Source organism: Grampus griseus (assembly GCF_964374135.1).
Source record: "Grampus griseus genome assembly, chromosome: 19".
NCBI classification, from domain to species: Eukaryota; Metazoa; Chordata; class Mammalia; order Artiodactyla; family Delphinidae; genus Grampus; species Grampus griseus.
The window spans coordinates 44,153,080-44,173,594 of NC_139013.1; the positions used below are offsets into that span (position 1 = coordinate 44,153,080).

A 20,515-nucleotide genomic window follows, 5' to 3' on the forward strand; every position below is an offset into this window, starting at 1 on the left:
AATAAGGCCAAGGAAAGAGAGACTCAAAGAATTGTACATCCATTGATTTAACATCTGTTTCATGTAAACTTCAAAAGAGACTATTAGACAATTTGGAAGCATGAGAAGCTATAATGAAGTCCCATTTTTATTTGATGTAGCTAACTTTGTAATACATCACGCTGTTAACCAGGATGGGGAATATAAATGCAATAGCAAGTTTGGGAAAAATGATGAGATTAAAAAAAACCCAGCTTCATTGAGATATAATTCACATACCATAAAATTCACTCTTTAAAAGTATACAATTCAGTGCTTTTTAGTATATTCAGAGAGTTGTGCAACCATCACCACTATCCAATTTTAGAACATGTTTATCACTGTAAAATGAGACCCCCATATCTGTTAGCAGCCATTCCTTATTTCCCACTCCCACAACACCTGGCAACCATGAATCCACTTTCTGTCTATATAGATTTGCCTATTCTGAACAATTGATACAAATGGAATCATACATACTTGGCTTTCTGTGGCTGGCTTCTTGTACTCAGCATAGTGTTTTAAGGTTCATCCATTTTGTAGCATGTGTCAGTACTTAATTTGTTTTCATGGCTGAATAATATTCCATTGTATGCATATACCACATTCTGTTTATCCACTCATCAGTTGATGGACATTTGTGTTGTTTCCTCTTTTTGGCTATTATGAATAATGCTACTGTGAACATTCATGTACAAGTTTTTGTGTGGACATATGTTTTTAGTTCCCTTGGATGTAGATGTAGGAGTAGAATTGCTGGATTATATGGTGACACTGTGTTTAAGCTTTAAGGAACTGTCAGACTGATTTCCAAAGTGATCGCACCATTTCATAATCCCCCCAACCATGAAGGGTTCTAATTTCTTTACATTCCCGCCAGCACTTGTTATTGTTTGTCTTTTTTGATTATAGTCATCCTAGTGGGTGTGAACTGGTATCTCGTAGTTTTCATTTACATTTATCTAATAACTAATGAGGTTGAGCATCTTTTCATGTGCTTGTCGGTCTTTTGTATATCTTCTTTGGGGAAATACCTGTTCAGTTACTTTGCCCAATTTTTAATGGGATTATTTGTCTTTTTATTGCTGAATTGTAATAGTTCTTTATTTTGAATACAAGTCTCTTATTAGGTATATGATTTGCAAATATTCTCTCCTGTTTTGTGAGTCTTCTTTTCACTTTCTTGATGGTGTCTGTTGAAGCACACAGCCTTTTATTTTCAAAGTCCAGTTTATCTGTATTTTCTTTTTCATCACTTGTGCTTTTTATGTCAATATCTAAGAAACCATTGCCTATTCTAAATTTACAAGATTTATTCCTATCTTTTCTTTTAAAGTTTTATAGTTTTATTTCTTACATTTAGGTCTATAATCCATTTTGAATTAATTTTTGTGTATGGTGTGAGGTTAGGGATTCAACTTCTTTCTTTAGCATGTGGATATCCAGAATTCCCAGCACCATTTGTTGACAAGACAATTCCTTCCCCATTGAATTATCTTGGTACCCTTGTCAAAAATGAGTTGTCCATAAAGTAGGGGTTTTTTGGTGAACTCTCTATTCTGTTGCTTTATGTCTATCCTTATATCAGAACTGCACTTTATATGCCAGCTCCTTACTTTGTAGTACGTCTTGAAATTGGGAAATATGAGTCCTCCAATTTTGTTTTTCTTTTTCAAGATTGTTTTGAGTTGAAAAGCCTGTTTTCAACTGTTCAAGCTGTTCTGAGTCCATTGCATTCTATGGGAATTTTGGGGTCAGTTTGTCAGTTTCTGTCATGAAGTTATCTAGAATTTTGGTAGGGATTGCGTTAAATCTGTAAATCAATTTGGGGGGTTTTGCCATCTTAACAATATTAAGTCTTTCAACCCAGGGACACTGGCTGTCTTTCCATTCATTTATGTCTTTTATAATTTCTTACAACTATGTTTTATAGTTTCAGTATACAAGTTTTATAGTATTTTCATTTTATTCTTTTTGATGCTATTATAAATGCAATTGATTTCTTAATTTCACTTTTGAATTGTTTATTTCTAGTGCGTAGAAATACAGCTGATGTTTTAAAAATCTTGTATCCTGCAACCTGTCTGAACTCATTTGTTAGTTATAATAGTGTTTTTTTGGTGTGGCTTACCTAGGAAGGTAATTTTCTATATACAAGATCATATTATTTTCAAATAGAGATAGTTTTACTTTCTTTTCATTCTGATACTGGTTTTGTATCTGTAAAATTTTATTTTATTTTTTTGTTGAAGTATAGTTGATTTACAATGTTTCAGGTTTACAGCAAAGTGATTCAGTTTTATGTGTGTGTGTATGTGTGTGTGTGTATTCTTTTTGAGATACTTATTTTGGTGGTGGGGGGGGTGCCGTGCCGCGTGGCTTGTGGGATCTCAGTTCCTTGACCAGGGAGTGAACCCTGTGGCCATGGCAGTGAAAGAGCCAAATCCTAACCACTAGACCACCAGGGAACTCCCCTCAGATACTTTTCCACTACAGATTCTTATAAGATATTGAATATAGTTCTCTTTTCTATACAGTAGGTCCTTGTTGTTTATGTATTTTATATACAGTGGTCTGTATCTGTTAACCCCAAATTCCAAATTTATCCCCCCCTGCCCTTTTCCCCTTTGGCAACCGTAAGTTTGTCTTCTATGTCTATGAGTCTATGAATCTGTAAATTTGAGGTGAATGGGGACATCTGTTGGACATGTCTAGCAGGCAGTTGGATATATGAGATCAGAACTAAGGGAAGATTGGGGCAGGAGATAGAAATTTGAAAGCCCTTATCAACATATGAATAGTGTAGTTTTTGGGAAGTGGAAGCCAGATTGAAGTAAATTGAGTAAAGAAAAGGTGAGGTAACAGAGATAGCTAATATAGAAGCACAAATGAGAAGAAAAGAGCCTCAAAAGGTTAAACTTATAGTTTCTTAAAATATGGTTTGTGGGCCATCTGCATTTAAATTACTTGGGATACTTGTTAAAAATACATTTTCCTATGTTCCATCCCAGACCCTCTGAATTAGACTCTCTGTGGATAGGTCTTGGTGTTCTGCATTTTAAACTAATTCTTAGATAATTCTTGGGCACATAGGAATTAGAGAATCCCTCAACTAAAGGAATTCTGTTGAGAATGAAGGAATGGGAGAAAACTTGAGTGCTTTTGTAGCTTTGATAGAAACAATAGGGAGGGTGGAGTTGAAGAGTGAGAAGAATGAAGACCCAAACTCCCCAAGGAAGGTGGAATTTAGAAAAGAGATGAAAGGGGCTTCCCTGGTGGCGCAGTGGTTGAGAGTCCGCCTGCCGATGCAGGGGACGCGGGTTCGTGCCCCGGTCCGGGAGGATCCCACATGCCGCGGAGCGGCTGGGCCCGTGAGCCGTGGCCGCTGAGCCTGCGTGTCCGGAGCCTGTGCTCCGCAACGGGAGAGACCACGGCAGTGGGAGGCCCGCATACTGCAAAAAAAAAAAATAGAAAAGAGATGAAAGGATTGGCCTAGAATAGAAGGAGAAATGACTCTTCCATACATCTGGTGTTAACATACAGAGTTTTAAAAGCTTTGAAGTAAGCTAGCCCATTTCTTCGTTTTTTTATATGGGAAAAACATAGTTAATAGGGCAAAGCAATGCTCAGGGTTCCATAATCAATTATGTAATAATACTGAGTACAACCCAGTTTTCTCAGTTCCCCGTTTATTGGTGTTTGCAAAGCCTCGTACTGTTGCTGATCCTGTTCATTTCTGTGTAGAGTTACTGTCTGTTTCTAGTAGTGCTTTAACCAAGAACATCTCTTCTGTCATAATGCTCTGTTTTGTTCACTATACCTCAGTCATATAAAGATTTCTAAAGGGTGGCAAAAAATAGAGAAGCTCTTGCATGCATGTATTGCTTCTGCCACCAGGATTGGGATAGTTGACTGAAATATCAGCCGAAAGCTTTTCTTCACAAAGAGCAGCAGTACCCTAAACCGTCCCCGTCCCCGTTCCCTGACCCTAACCCTAACCCCAACCCTAACCCTAACCCTTAGGGGGTTCTGTGTACAGAACTAGTTGTGTACAGAACTAGTTGTTCATTTCTTCATTCTAGAATAGACTAAGCACAACAGTGGCTGTCACTTATTCCATACTTGTTTTGTATCTAAAACTATGCTTAGTATTTTACATTCATTATCTTAGTTTTTTACAAGAACCATCTGAAGGTAGATAGTATTAAGATCCAAACTCTATAAATGAGGAAAGTCAAGGTCAGTGAGATTATCTAGTTCAATGAAACAAAGTGAGTGGCAGAACCAAGATTCAAACTCAGGTTTGAGTGTCTGACTCCCAAGTCCATGATCTTAACCACTCTGTCATTCTGTCTTTCTTTGTGTACATGGCAGATATGACTGTTGGAAGAAGGATTAACAATGGCATCCAAAATAACATGTTGTTCTCTAGACCACAATTTGTAGTGCTCCCATTATGTAACTTAGGGATGGACAACATTTTAAGACTGAGAGCTTATTTTGTAATACTTATATTGCTTGGTTACTTAAATCTATATTAGGGTTGCTGAATGTTAACGTGTAATACTTTCTTTTTCCCTTTCATTATTTTTATGCTACTTTAATGGTGGCTTTTGAAGTACTCTTTTCTTTTCAGAAAAACCATGCCAGATGGATCATCTGGATCGAATCCTTCTGTCTGGCATCTATAATGTACGAAAGGGAAAGACCCAGCTGCATAAGTGGGCTGAACGCCTGGTTGTTCTCTGTGGCACCTGCCTCATCGTTTCCTCAGTGAAGGATTGTCAGACTGGAAAGATGCACATTTTGCCTCTGGTTGGGGGAAAGGTAAGACTCACAGATGAATTATTCTTCCTCTAATCATCTTAATTAAAAAAATATCACATATGCTTTTCAGAGCTTTTTCCACATCTTTTCAAATAAACCAATATGAGCATTATTAAAGATTATGTCACAAAATTTTTGTGTTCTTAGTTTTAAACAAAACCACTCAGGCTAATTTAAGCATAAAACAAGTTCATGTACATCACGGACTCCCTGGGAGGTCCAAAGACTATCCATGCCCCAAATTCTGCTGCAGGACCCGTCTGTTGGAGAAACCCCTGCGTCCACTGCTAGGCACTAAATGCTCTCTCATTGGTACCACCAAGAGTAGACAGAGGATGCTGCCACTAGAAGCTGCCTTTGTAAACTAGAAGTAGCTGTTAGCATCCCCTCCAAAATAGATTCTTTCCTGTTTGTCTTTTTCCCCTGTTAGACTGAAATTCAGAGTCTGGAGTGGTCATAAGCTCCTACCCAGCAGCCAGAGAAACCTGCCATTTCTTGCATCTGTACTAGAGAATTCCCCATCATAGGAAAGGCAGTTCCAAGTCTGGAAAACAGATAATGTTTATAGGAAGTTATACATAATTTTATTTCCTTTATGTTGAATCTTGAAGATCATAAAACAATCTGAATTGAAGAGAACTTCCAGACAAAATGACTTTGTGAATCATGCTTTGAGATAGCCAGTTTGATCCAGATACACAGCAATATAGATAAAATACATATATTTAAAAAATAAACATATGAAAGGACATAGCTGGACTTAGGAATGTGGAATAGAAATGTAAGTGGTGAGGGCCTACTGGGCTCTGGGTCTGAAAGGTGGCAGCCTAGGGGTTTAGCTCCTATAAGTATCTGGGTCTAAAAGTACTCTGGTTATGATGGGGGACCTGGCCCAAGCTTATTGCTGGAAACTAGGAAATGAGTGGTATTCTTTGTTCCTGATAAAAAGCTGGAAAAAAACAAAAACCCAAACAAAAAACTTCTGTAAACCACTGACTGGAACCAAGGCTTGTTCCTGGCTGTGGTTCTAAACAGATGCGTGGACCCAGTTGTATGCCCTGTGACTAGGAAATGAACAAGCCCCACCTGGCCTAATAAATGAATGTGTGTCACTCCAGTATCATCCGTGGAACAGGAACCCACTACTACCAGTATGAGACCTGGTTCTATTCTTGGGGGCTGAAGGATAGTGAAGAAAGTAAGTGAAATTTCTCCAAAGGGAGAAGGTGAGTGAGGACAAGGTTGGAGGATTGGCGGAGAGGAAGTGGGAAACAGAGCAAGAAAGAAAGAAAAACAAACCTCCCATTTACGTAATTCTTGTCCGTTCTCTCTCTTCCCTCACTAATAGAATAGAATTGTGTTCAGGGTGGTGATGTGACCAAGATCAAAAACTCCTCAGCCTCCCTTGTAGCTAGTGGTGGCTAATAAATATAAACAGAAGTTTGCAGGTGGGACTTTTGGGAAAGGCCTTTAAAGTGGGAGAGACGTGGATGGCTTGACCCTTTGCCCTGCGTTTCCTTCCTTTATGGAATATAGTCTCTTGGTATTGGAGATGGAGCAGTCATATGGTGGCTGGAAACTGCAGGCATTTGCTGAGTGTGGCCTTCTGGAAAGCAGGAGGCGCCTGGGCCCCTGGTGGCAGGGCAGAGCTGCTGTAGCACTCCTGGACTGATGCTGTGTTTTTAAGCCACTACTTCACAGCTGAATGTAATGAACCAACGAACGTACTGAAGAATTTCACAGATAAAACGTATAAGAGAGCCCATAAGGGAGGGTCCAGTATACATCTAATAGCAGTTCCAGAGAGGAGAGTAAAGGAGAATGGATAAGCAATATCTGAAGAAATAACGGTTGAGATTTTTCTAGAAATAAAGACAGACATGAGTATTCAGATTGAAAAGACACTGAGTACTGAACAGGATAAATAAAAATAAGTTGACACGTAGACACATTGCAGAACATGAAGGAGCAAATCACAGAAGCTTCCAGAAAGAAAAGATTACCTGCAAAGAATTGACAGGCTGACAACAGCTTTCTTTTCATCAACAATATGTGTAGAAGACTATTTGCAAAATTGCTGAGAGAAAATAAATGTCAACCTGTAGGCTATATACAGCTGAATTACTTTACAAAAGTCAAGGCAAAATAGAACATTTTCAGACATATAAAGACTAATGAGGGAGTTCCCTGGCGGTCCAGTGGTTAGGACTGGGTGCTTTCACTGCCGCGGTGCAGTCAAAAAAAGAAAAAAAGACTGGTACTTCCCTGGTGGCGCAGTAGTTAAGAATCCACCTGCCAATGCAGAGGACACAGGTTCAAGCCCTGGTCTGGGAAGATCCCACATGCCGTAGAGCAACTAAGCCCGTGCGCCACAACTGCTGAAGCCCGCGCACCTAGAGCCCATGCTCCGCAACAAGAGAAGCCACTGCAGTGAGAAGCCTGCACACCAGAACGAAGAGTAGCCCCCGCTCACTGCAACTAAGGAAAGCCCGTGTGCAGCAACGAAGGCCCAGTGCAGCCAAAAATAAATAAAATAGTGGACATGAATTTCATTTAAAAAAATTAAAAAACAACACCCCTCCAAAAAACAAAAAAAAAAGAAATAAAACAACAAAGGAAAGTAAATTCAAAGGGAAGGCATGAGATAAATAGATGATGAGCACAGACACTGACAAAATATGGTAGTAAATTTAATATTGATTGTAAAAACGTTTAAAATTTTTAATATTTTAAATATAAATTTAAACAACTAAAGCTCAAACTATCCTGAACAGTATTCAAGGTGTGGTGGTGTGTTCAGTAAGGAAAGTGTGATGCAGTTTTGGGATAAGTGATTTATGAGTATAACTTGGAAGTTTCCAGCTGACTCACCAAGATTCAGTAGCTATGACATACTAAAGTGAGATGTCAGACAAAGATGTAAGTGGTTCCATAACTATAAAAAGACTTCATCCTCATCAAAGCTAGGGTTGTTGAAAAGAGCTGTGGTGCAGTGAATCCCTGCCACCACCCCAAATGGTACTGAGGGAGGTTTCTGCCTCTTTCCTCAAGCCTAGTGAAAGAGGTTTCAAAAGAAGCCAAGAGAGCCTGATATGGGTCCGCTGCAGTAAGGGGGACATAGTGCGCTGGTGTCCTGCCTTCTAACCAGGAAGTCTTGAGGACGAAAGATAAGCTGCCGGCTGCTTTGGTGATAGAGCAAAGCGCCTAACTCATGTGTTGGGATCACTGTGTACTCTGGGTTTGTTAGTATGTGACCCAGATGGGTTGAGAGAGAGCAGGAGCCATTGGGTAGGTGGGTGGATTCTCTTAGAATATGTCCAGTGGGGCCACCTGGAGGGGCAAACAGACTTCACTGGAGGGTGGGCTGTCAGTGGACCACCAGATTCCTTCAGGTCTGAGGAGGGAGTGGTCACCTGCTAGAATAGCATGCATTAGCCTGGTCAAGGGATCTGTACATGAGAAGCCATCATTGGTTGGATTGGGGGGGCCGGGTATCCAAAGAACCCTCAAAAGGACCCTACTGAGGAAGATCATCCCCTTTAAAATCTGGTAGGCCCAGAGAGTGTGAAGTCAGGTTATGACTCTACTAGTCTAGTAAGAACCTTTGGGCTTGCATCTTCCCTGTCCTTCCTCCTGCCCCACTTCAGTGATGGAGGGAGTCAGAAATGGCTTCTATCCCAGCACCTAGTAAGTAAGGGGGGAGGTGAGTCCAAAAAGTAGGCCAAGGTACCCCTTGCAGGCAGGCAGCTACCTCCAGTGTGCCGCAGTGGTGGGGAAAGGATTGGAGCAATCTTACCCTTGAAGTGGAAACTTTGGCTTTTATCATGTGGGCTGCAGACTCTCCTGTTCTGAAACAGGCATGCATTCTTGCATTACCGGCACTCGTACTGACTGTTGCTAAGCTGGGAATGCTCCTTCCCCAGGAGGTTTCCACACCTTGCTCCTGAATAAAATAAAAGACTTGTGGGGTCTTTGCTCACATGTTCCCTCCTCAGTGAGTCCTTCCTTGACTGTCCTATTCATAACTCAGATCATCTACCCTGTTCCCCTCCAAGCCTGTACCCTGCTTTATTTTTCTTCATGTTACTCATTCTGTATTTTAGCATATTATGCTATGTCATGTCACCATTTTTTATTTATTTATTTATTTGTGGCTGCATTGGGTCTTCGTTGCTGTGCGCGGGCTTTCTCTAGTTGTGGTGGCTTCTCTTGTTGTGGAGCACAGGCTCTAGGTGCGTGGCACACGGGCTCAGCAGTTGTGGCTTGCGGGCTCTAGAGCTCAGGCTCAGTAGTTGTGGTGCATGGGCTTAGTTGCTCCACAACATGTGGGATCTTCCTGGACCAGGGCTCGAACCTGTGTCCCTTGCACTGGCAGGCGGATTCTTAACCACTGTGCCACCAGGGAAGCTTTCATGTCACCATTTTGATATATAAACTCCATTGAGGGCAGAGGGTTTGTTAATTTTTTCCCCTGTTATGTCCCCAGCACCCACAATAGTAAAAAGTACTCATTCAGCAGATAATTATCAAACTGAGATTGTTTTGTGATTTAAAGAGTAATAAATAAATTTACTTATGGCTATGCCCTATGAATCCTACACCTTCAACATATCTGTTAAATAAGTATTTCTTTGTTTTTTTCTTTTTTTTTTTGGCCACACTGTGCGGCATGCGGGATCTTAGTTCCCTGACCAGGGATCGAACCCATGCCCCCCTGCAGTGGAAGAAGCGTGGAGTCTTAACCACTGGACCACTAGGGAATTCCCCCTCTGGTTTTTTTTTTTAAACAGCTTTATGAGACAGAATTCATATAGTGTACAATTAATCCATTTAAAGTGTACAATTCAGTGACTTTTAGTATATTCACAGAGTTGTACAACTGTCACCATAATCGATTTTAGAATACTTTCATGGCCCTTTGAAAAGAAACCCTGCACTACTTAGCCGTCATCTCCCCATTCCTTCTCCAGCCCCAGGCACCCATTAATCTACTTTCTGTCTCTATAGATTTACTGATTCTGGACATTTCATATAAATGGAATCATATAATATATGGTTCTTTGTGACTGACTTCTTTCTCTTAATATAACGTTTTCAAGGTTCATGCATGTTTTAGTGTGTATCAGTATTTTATTCCCATTTACGGCTGAGTAGTATTCCATTGTATGGATGTACTACATTTTGTTTATACATTTACCTGTTGATGAGCATTGAGGGTATTTCCACTTTTTGACTATTATGAATAATGCTGCTAATAATTCACATACAAATTTTTGTGTGGATGCGTCTTTTCTTGGGTATATACCAGGAACGGAATTGCTGCGTTGCATGGTTGCTTTTGAGGAACTGCCAGGCTGTTTTCCAAAGTGGCTGCACCATTTTACATTCCCACAGCAGTGTATGAGGGTTCCAGTTTCTCTGTCTGCTTGCTAATGCTTGTTACCTAACACTTGTTATTATCTGTGTTTTTGATTTTAGCCATCCTAGTGAATGTGACATGGTACTTTGTGGTTTTGACTTGCATTTGTCTAATAACTAATAATGTAGAACATCATATCGTGTGCTTATCGGCCGTTCCTCTGTCTTCTTTGGAGAAATATCTGTTCAGATCTTTTGCCTATTTTAAAAAATTGAGTTGTTTGTCTTGTTATTGTCCTTTGATTTTTGATTGGGATTGTTTACTTTAATTGGTTCTGGTTTTCTCCCCTTCTCTTCTTCAGGTAGAAGAAGTGAAGCGACGTCAGTACTGCCTTGCATTCAGCTCAGCTGGAGCCCAAGCTCAGACCTATCACGTCAGCTTTGAGACTTTGGCTGAGTACCAGAGATGGCAGCGGCAATCATCCAAGGTGATAAGCTGTCAGACCTCCTCATGTGGAGATAAGAGCAGAGAAACCCAACAGAAGTATATTTTGAAACTGAACTTACTCCCAAGAGATCAAATTATAATTCTTACGCACATCACTCTAGGCCTTTCTGAGTACATAGTGAATGAAATGGAATTCTCCCAGATCCTTAACTTATTATTTATATTTGCATAGTACAGAATGCTTACAAAAGTGTTTTCAGGTGCATTTACCTTTATACCATCTCTGTGAAAAAGGTAGGGCCTTGAAGGATTTGAGACACAATGAAATTCAAATGACTCTCCCTCGACCATAGTGGTCAATGACAGATGGAGCTGTTCCCTAACTCATAGCCTAGTGTATCTGTATGTGTTTAGCACAGCTTTGATGAACCACTTTAAATTTGAACTTATTGATGGGACATGGCCTGTGATCCTGTCACAAACCATTATTCCTGTATGCTGAGGATAATTGGCTTTTTAGCATAATTTCTGCTTTCCTAGCCTTTAAAGATGAAGTGCTCTAAAATTGTATTTCATTTTCCAAATTCTCTTGTTCTCCTAGCCATCTTTTCAGAATTTAAACACATTTTTCTTTATGGAGCTAAATAGCTTCATGAAGGATTGTTTCAGTATAATGACATGCCATCAAAACATGAATGACTTTTGCAGTGATATTTTGTTTGTTTTAGACCCATTTTCACAGTCCATGTTGTATTAGCCTACTATTATAGTAATATAAATCTTGTTTTGGCTTTATTGGATTTTCTGTACTTGTGGTGGTATAAAATCTCTGAATAAAACTAGTTTCAATTTTAAATAGCTATTTCATTCTTCTGCCCTTGTAAAGAGAAATTAATATTTTTTGAGCACCTTTTGCATGCTAAGCAGTGGTGCTGTGTGCTTGGTTATTTAATTTTCCTGGTGACAGATGAAGAAATTGCACAAGTAAGGAACAGGGCTTGTGTGGCTGCAAAAGGCTGTGTCTTTCAGTATCACACTCCCTCCTAAAGTTTTGTACAGTTACTTTGAATCATCTTAACTTCCTGCATGAACTGTTAACTTTCCATCTTTATGATTTGTATTTTTTTTTTTACCTTTTACTTGTAGACACTTTACAGCTTATACCTTTCTGTTTTTCAAGCATCTTAACGGTTTTAGGAAAAAGTAAAAATTAACTGGTTCTTATAAATGAATAATCGGATCTCATGACCTTTCTTTTCTTTCCCATCTTATTTTTTTTAATAAATAAATAAATTTATTTATTTGTTTATTTTTGGCTGCGATGGGTCTTCGTTGCTGTGTGTGGGCGACCGAGGGCTACTCTTCATTGCAGTGTGCAGGCTTCTCGTTGCAGTGGCTTCTCTTGTTGTGGAGCACAGGCTCTAGGCACGCGGGCTTTAGTAATTGTGGCACACAGACTCGGTAGTTATGGCTCGCTGGCTCTAGAGTGCAGGCTCAGTAGTTGTGGTGCACGGGGCTTAGTTGTTATGTGGTCTAAGGGCTTCTTCCCGGACCAGGGCTTGAACCCGTATCCCCTGCATTGGCAGGCGGATTCTTAACCACTGCGCCACCAGGGAAGTCCCTCCCATCTTTTTAATTGGTGCCTTTTTGTGTCAATGCCGTCCCGTCCTCTGCTGGGTGGGAAACATTTGGGGCTGGCTCAGATGGCTCTTCTCTTTGACCTTGTCCAGGTGGTGTCCCAGCGTATCAGTACCGTGGACCTCTCGTGTCACAGCCTTGAGGAGGTTCCTGAGCATCTCTTCTACAGTCAAGATATCACCTACCTCAACTTGCGACACAACTTCATGCAATTAGAAAGACCAGGGGGCCTTGACACTTTCTACAAGTATGTGGGGCATAGGTTTCCAGACTAGCTTACTAAAACTGAATCATAATCAGTACCTATAAGCGAGCATGTTTACCATCATATATATATTTGAAAACTTCCCCTCCGTTTTGAAGAGGAAGTAAGAAATGTTATTCACAGTTTTCCCACTCCCCTTTTCCCCTCTGTACAAGAGAAGGTAGATGCACAGTTTCTGTTACATTGAGCTGCCCTTGGTTTGGATAATCCTTTTCTATATGTCATTGACAGCAATGCGTGATCTGCCTGTAGGGTAAATCGAGAGATTCTGTATATGGGAAGTTTTTGAATCAGAAGTTTCAAACTTAACTAACTTAAAGGAAATAGGCCAGATTTCAAGAATTCCACTCCAAGGTTAGGGCTTTTATCTTTCCTTTGCACCTGCTACTGCCAACTCTGAAGTCTTTTGTCAGCTATGAAACCTCTCTCTTCTAATAAAGGAACCATTTCAGTCCTAAGGGGCAATGACCCATATATTTTCCCATCTCCTTTGTTAGAATATATTCCCCATTTCCACCCTCTACCCATTTCATCTCCTTCCTCCCTTTAAAAATGGACGGAAGTGAATAAATATATGGTGTAAGTAATTGTCTGGGCTTCTTGTGGGGAGGAGAGAAATTGGAAATTAAAGCATTCAAATTATATGGTGATTAAAAAGATAAATGCACATTGAAATGACATATTTTATATACTTAGTAACTAATATTTCTAGAATAATTTTCAGAAAGCATGATTTTTACCTCGTCTGAAATGTTTTGCAAAGGTTTTCAAATATAAGCCTATATTTAGTAATGAAATAATTATTTTAATAATATTGATATTTAAAAATAAAAACAAGCTATAATTTTAAGGAAGTGGGTTTCTAGTATTTCCTTCTGTTTCTATGAAAAGAGGGTTAATCTAGTTTGAGGGCTGGATTAGCAATTTGGAAGTCAAGGTGCCAAGCCGAAGGAACAATCAGTACTCAAGCTGAAATTTTGGAAGAGGAACATTAGAGAGAGGTACCAAGGATTCAAATCTAGAAGCAGATGATACAGTTCATCATCGTGGAGGACACCACCTCAGCCTTACCGTCTTGTAATAGTATAGTAATGAAGTATAATACTTCTAAGTAGAATTACAGGAGTGACTCCTGTGGATCCAATTTATGATGATACTACCTCTCAGTGAGACATTATATAGATACTTCTACCAAAAAAAACTGAAGCATTAAAAATTAGTTCATGTTGTATATCATCACATTACAGTAAAACTCAGTATCACCAACATATTTTTAAGCTCTAACTGGCCCATTCATTTCAAGTGACTTTTGAGCCAGCATAGTTTCAGTACAAAAAAAGAAATTACTTATAATGGGATTTGATCTGAAGGTTTGTTAGCTATTCCTGTGTCCATGGGTTGATTAATTATTGTTAAGGCTTTCGTATATCGCACGTAGAAATTTAATAAAGGAAAACATTTGAAGCATATCAATAATGATTGATTCACTTTGATAGAAGATAATTGTACCAATGTGAGCTTTTCAAGATCTTCTGCATTTTTAAGGAGAAGAGAGAACAACTCCTGTCACACCAGACCTGGTTTTCTCAACAGCTTGCACTGGGTATTAGTTATCTTAGTGTCTATGCCACACATAATGTTCGGCACATGCTGAGTGCTCAGTAAATATTTGCAGAACAAATTCTTTGATGGACATTTAAAATAGATTACTTTTTCATTCAGTAGTATAATATGCCTTTGCTTTTTAGATTTTCTCAGCTTAAAGGCCTGAACTTGTCCCATAATAAGCTTGGGTCATTTCCTGTATTGTTATGTGAAATTTCTACCCTGACCGAGCTCAACCTTTCCTGTAATGGATTCCACGACCTGCCGAGTCAGATTGGCAATCTGCTGAAGTAAGTATCTGACTTTTACTAGATTTGTCTTTTCCTGTGTTTGCAGCGTAAGGAACTTGTCTGGCATTTGGAATGAAGGTAGTTCCATGAGCTCTTGCAGTGAAATAAATCATGTAATTATGAGGATTCTGGTCAGCAGCAGCTACTTGCCTGCAGAAGTAACTAGTCCCTCAGTTTTAACAGCAGAGGCTCTGATTACCCTTGATGTTAGAGGGACCATCTGTATTTCAGTTATCTTAGTAAGACTATTTAGATAGACCTAGGGCATTTTATCATTATTGGATTCATAATAAGTTAATGACAAGTCAAAATCCATAATTCTAGTTCTATCCATTCCAGTTAAAACTTTTCATCAAGTTTTGTTTTCTTCCTGCAGTCTTCAAACCCTCTGTCTCGATGGCAACTTTCTGACTACTTTACCTGAAGAATTGGGAAATCTGCAACAGCTTTCCTCCCTGGGTATTTCCTTCAACAACTTTAGTCAAATTCCCAAGGTTTATGAGAAACTCACTATGTTAGATAAAGTGGTTATGGCAGGAAACCAACTGGAAGTGCTGAACCTGGAGGTGCTGAACTGTATGAGCCACGTCAAACATGTGGATTTGAGGTGAGGTCATTCTTCACCGTGCCTTCCTTTCGCCTGACCTGTAATGGACCTTTACATTTTCTTTTAATGAAGACTTTTTAAAACATTAGGATTTTAGAACACTGTATGTTTTCAAAGCTGTAGTTAAGCTTCATTTTTCACTCAATGGCAGAGAGATTATGAATGAGGTAGGTGTACCATGTGGTAGAGACAAAGGTTGTTCTGACTTACCCTCCCAGCAATGTTTTATGAGAACTCCGATTTCATCACATTCTTATCACGTTAGATTTTAGCAGTCTTTGTTGGATTTTAGCAGTCTTTTTCCTTGTTGTCAATGTAGTAGGTAGAAAATAGTATTTCATTGTTTTAATCAGCATTTATGGTGAGTGAGTTGAGTGTCTTTTTGTATACTTATTGGTAGTTTGTATTTTTCCATAAACTTGACCATTTTTCTATTGAATCATTGGGTTGCTTCTTGATATCTATTGTATTATAATTAAAATGTTAACAGTTTTACTACTAACAATTTTTAATAAGAGTTTTATTTCCTTTTTAAATATATTATTTATTTATAATCTTTTCCTAAAGGAAGCTAGTAAAACACACATACTGGATGTTCTGTCATTTACACTAAGTCATCGATGTCCCTTACAAAGACATAGTAACAGAAAAATTTATTGAAATGCAGGAAAATGAACAGGCCTGCATGCATTAAATCAGATACTTATATAGAAGAGAACAAAGAAGTCATTTTCTGTAATTTGCCCTTGAACTATTCCATATTGATACAGAGTATTTTCCTCTTCATTAATTGAGGTAATGGGAATCTTAGCACTAGAGAGAGTAGGCAGAGCAGTGAGAGGAAGTATGACTGCTTCCTCTTGCTCTTACCCAGTACTTACTCCGTGAATGCCTTGCTACTCCTAACCCGACAAGTTATCTTCATCTTCTTGTTCCTTTGTCCTATTCCTTCATCCCTACCTAATGTACTTGGTATTTGGGTGCAAGTTTTAAACTGTTTGTGGGCATGGTCCCCTTTCCTTTCTCTTTATTTAATTTGTACATGTATTTGCCAATCTGGATCGTCTCTAACTTAGTTTATAAACAAAGAACTCGAGGTACAGCTATCTGTGGTTATTTACTTAGTACCTTGCAAAATGAGGCAAGTAGTGAAATTCTTATGCTGTTTAGGAAAGAGAAAAAAGGATCATACTTCTATTTTTCTTTTGGTCAGCACATTTAGTAAAATTTATTTCTAATGATTTTCTTATTTCTGAATATTAAGGATGAACCATCTGAAAACCATGGTCATTGAGAATCTGGAGGGAAATAAGTACATCACCCACATGGATCTGCGGGACAATCAGCTGACTGACTTAGATCTTAGCTCCTTGTGCAACTTGGAGCAGCTGCATTGTGAGCGGAACCAGCTGAGGGAGCTGACGCTCAGTGGCTTCTCCCTTCGAACTCTCTACGCCAATTCGAACAGTGAGTTCTCTACCCAGTCTCCTGTATTTCCTCTTGTAGCTCTTGTCCAAGCTTTCCAAGAACGATGGCATCTGGGGTGTTCCTCAGATACTCTGCGAAGCGGAGTTTGAGGTTCACTGAGACCTAGCTTTAAGTTTGCCGTCAACACTTCAGTGGTTGAGATATGCATAAAAAGACATTGCAGGACAATTTGAGATTCACTAAGTGAACATAATAATAAGAGGCATTCTGCAAAATGACAGGAAGTCAGGAGGGTGGGCAAGCATGTTCAAAAGAGAATATCAGTGATGGTCTAAAACAAGGGTTGTCCAGCTACAGCCCAGGGGCTAAATCTGGCCTACCATCTGTTTTTGTATGGCTCACGTGGAATGGGTTTTTACATTTTTTAATGGTTGGATTTTAAAAAAATCAAAGGAAGAATAATTTTGACATGGGAAAGTTATATGAAATTCAAATTTAAGTGAATAAAGTTTGATGGGCACACATCCACATTCATTTGTCTACATATTAACCACTCTCATGCTACAGTGGCAAAATTGAGTAGTTTTAAGAGAGACCACGTGGCCCACAAAGGCCAAAATATTACTAAATGTTTAGCCCTTTACAGAAAAACTTTGCCAATCTCTAGTCTAAAACCTTGTGCTGCCTCAGTTCCAGAATGAGAAGCCCTTCATTTCAATAGTGATTTGTTTGCCTCAGGAATATTTTTCAGTGTAAAAGGCCACATATTTGTTGAGGCCATTCTGTTTATAGAGAGTTCTTCTTTACCAAAGAAATTATACAGTTGACCCTTGAACAACATGGGTTTGAGCTGCACAGTTTTTTTTGCTTTGTTTGTTCTGTTTTGTTTTGGCCACACTGTGCGGCTTGCAAGGTCTTCGTTCCCCAACCACGGATTGAACCCGGGCCACAGCAGTGAAAGCACTAAGTCCTAACCACTGGACAGCCAGGGGATTCCCTGCACAGGTCCACTTAAACATGGATTTTTTTCAATAGTAAATACATTTGACCCTTGAATAATGCAGGGTTTAGAGGCACCAATCCTCTAAAAAGTCAAAAGTGGGAGTATAACTTTACAGTTAGCCCTCTGTATCCGTGATTCCGTATCTGTAGATTCAACCAACCACGGATTGTGTAGTGTTGTAGTATTTACATATATATATATATAAAGTTATATGCGGATTTTCAACTGCACAGAGGGTCAGTGCCCATAACCCCCACGTTGTTCAAGGGTCAACTGTAACTACTTTTTCTGTGTTTAAAGAAGTAAAGGAAAAGATGTTTAATTTCACTAAGTATCAGTCAAAGAAATGCAAATTTAGATAATACCATTTTATACTCATCAAATAAAAATAATAACACTAAGTGCTTACTGAAGATGTGGAGAAGCAGTACCTCTCAAACGCTGCCAGGGGGAGTTGGTAAAGCCAACATGGAGAGCAGCATGATGGTGTCAGAGAAGTAAGATACACAGAGCCCGTGTTCTAGCAGCTTCCCTGCTTGGAATATCTCCCAGACACTCACATAGGAGATGTGTCCTAGAATGTTTATCACAGCATTGTATGTTATAGTGAAAAAAACTAAAAATATGACTATAAATAGGAAAATGGGTAAACAAAGCAATGATAAATTTATATAATAGAATATTGCACAGCAGTGGAAATGAATGAACTAGAGCTTTGTGTATTAGTATGGATAAATCTCAGAAATCTTTTGAGCAAAAAAAGAAAGTGCATATTTTGATATCCAGCAGTGAAAAGAATGGTCCTCTTGAAACAGAAAGGTACCTATGAATTACTCATTCTAAAAGCCTGTGGATTGGACTTCCCTGGTGGTGCAGTGGTTAAGAATCCACATGCCATGGAGCAACTAAGCCTGTGTGCCACAACTACTGAGCCTGAGCTCTAGAGCCCACGAGCCACAACTGCTGAGCCCACGTGCCACAACTACTGAAGCCTGTGCACCTAGAGTCCGAACTCCACAACAAAGAGAAGCCACCACAGTGAGAAGCTCGCACACCACAGCGAAGAACAGCCCCCCGCTCGCCGCAACTAGAGAAAGCCCACATACAGCAATGAAGACCCAATGCAGCCAAAAATAAATAAATAAATACATTTATTAAAAAAACAAAAACAAAAAAATAAAAGCCTATGGATTTAGAATGAGATACCAAGATCTGTTACCCCTCCATGGTGTTATTTCCTTTTGGCCAATTGTAATCAGATAATTCTTGGTTTTTCTGACTTTTTAAAATTTTGTTCCCCTTTTTGATACTCTTGTGACCCATATTGGTCTGATTTTTGGAGAGATTAATTATATTCAGGATTTTATTACTTTGACTGGTGGTCAAGAATAAACATAAATGAGGTTTGCTTTCTTATTTTTAACACTATGTTAGGTATTCAGGAGTCAGTGGTTGAGTACACTATGATAGTTATATAAAATTTTAAAACACATAAAAATGTTGTCTGCTTAGCTCTAAGTATGCCATGACAGTATGAAAGAATCCATGGGAATGATAAAAATCATATTCCGGATGGTGTTTGCCTCTTGGTATGTGCAGCGTTTTAATTCTTAAAAAGGCTGAAGCATATAAGGCAGAATGTCACGATTTGTTAAAAGCTAGGTGATGGGTGAAAGAATATTCATTACCTTATTCCCTTTTCTGTATCGCTAAAATATATTATTAGGATAAAAGAGAGTTAAGACTTCTCTTTTCATTGCCTTTTATCATGTTATAGAAGCTTCAAATTGTAGCTTAGATTAATTGTTAGGGCTGTTGTTGAGTCGTGCTGTTTATACATGTTGTGAGATGGTAGTAGTTCTTTTGTCCTGGAAATACTTGTTATCAGGCCTAATGTGTATTCTTAAAGTATCTAGAGACTCTGAATGACTGGCCCTCTGGGAGAAGACCCATTGACATACATGTAGGCCTTCTTAGTAGATTCTGTCACAGTACTGTTAATGGGGCTTGTTCTGTTCACAGAATCCTTAAATTGTACAACCTGGAAGAATTCACATCAACACTTGAAGTTTTGACACCTCAAAAGTAAAGAACTCAGCTTTCAGCTTCACAAAAGCATTTTTCCAAATGGCCAGCTAGCATAGGAGGTGCCATCACACCAGGGTCATCAGGGATATGCAAATTGGAACCTCAGTGTGACACCACTGCACACCTCCCAGAATGACGAGAATAAAAAAGGCTGAAAATACCAGTGCCCGTTGTTGGGCAACCACTTTGGAAAACTGCATGGTAGTATCTCCTGAAGTCACACATATGCACCCACCTCACTCAGCAGTTCCTCTCCTAAGCTTGTATTCAACATAAATGCTTATGTTAGTCCACAAAAGACGTGGACAAAATGTTCACAGAGGCACTATTCATAGTAACCCCCAGCTAGACAAGACTTAAAATGCCCATCAACTCTACAATGGGTAAATAAATTGTGGTATATTCCCAGGAAAAATTCTATACAGCCATGAGAATGGATGAACTACAACCATATTCACTAATATGAACAAATATCTCACAAGCACAATGTTCAGTGATGAAGCCAGACAAAAAAATTATATATAATGATGTGTATATTTATATAAATAGGTAAAAGTAATCTGTATGTGGGGTAGTGACTAGAGGGAGGGGGGATGAGGAGAAGTTTCCGGGCAGCTGGTACTGCTCTGTTTCTTGATCTGCCTACTGGTTATACCAGTGTGTTCTTTTGTAAAAATTCATTGATCTATACATTTAAGGTTACTGTACTTTTCTTTATTTGTTTTGCTTTAATTAAAAATTAAGATGTTGGGCTTCCCTGGTGGCGCAGTGCTTGAGAGTCCGCCTGCCAATGCAGGGGACACGGGTTCGTGCCCCGGTCCGGGAAGATCCCAAATGCCGCGGAACGGCTGGGCCCGTGAGCCATGGCTGCTGAGCCTGCGCGTCTGGAGCCTGTGCTGCGCAAAGGGAGAGACCACAACAGTGAGAGGCCCGTGTACCG

At 39.4% G+C, this 20,515-nt stretch overlaps 1 protein-coding gene across 1 annotated transcript in view; it reads left to right on the top strand.

The window, feature by feature from the left end:
- The window catches only part of PHLPP2 (PH domain and leucine rich repeat protein phosphatase 2), a 72,922-nt gene that overhangs the window by 27,220 nt on the left and 25,187 nt on the right, over positions 1 to 20,515 (top strand). Inside the window, exons 4-9 of the mRNA XM_082676376.1 lie at positions 4,655 to 4,845; positions 10,566 to 10,691; positions 12,382 to 12,536; positions 14,303 to 14,449; positions 14,826 to 15,056; positions 16,321 to 16,523. Of these exons, the coding sequence (XP_082532502.1) occupies positions 4,655 to 4,845; positions 10,566 to 10,691; positions 12,382 to 12,536; positions 14,303 to 14,449; positions 14,826 to 15,056; positions 16,321 to 16,523 (1,053 nt within the window). The remainder of the gene's footprint in view (positions 1 to 4,654; positions 4,846 to 10,565; positions 10,692 to 12,381; positions 12,537 to 14,302; positions 14,450 to 14,825; positions 15,057 to 16,320; positions 16,524 to 20,515) is intronic.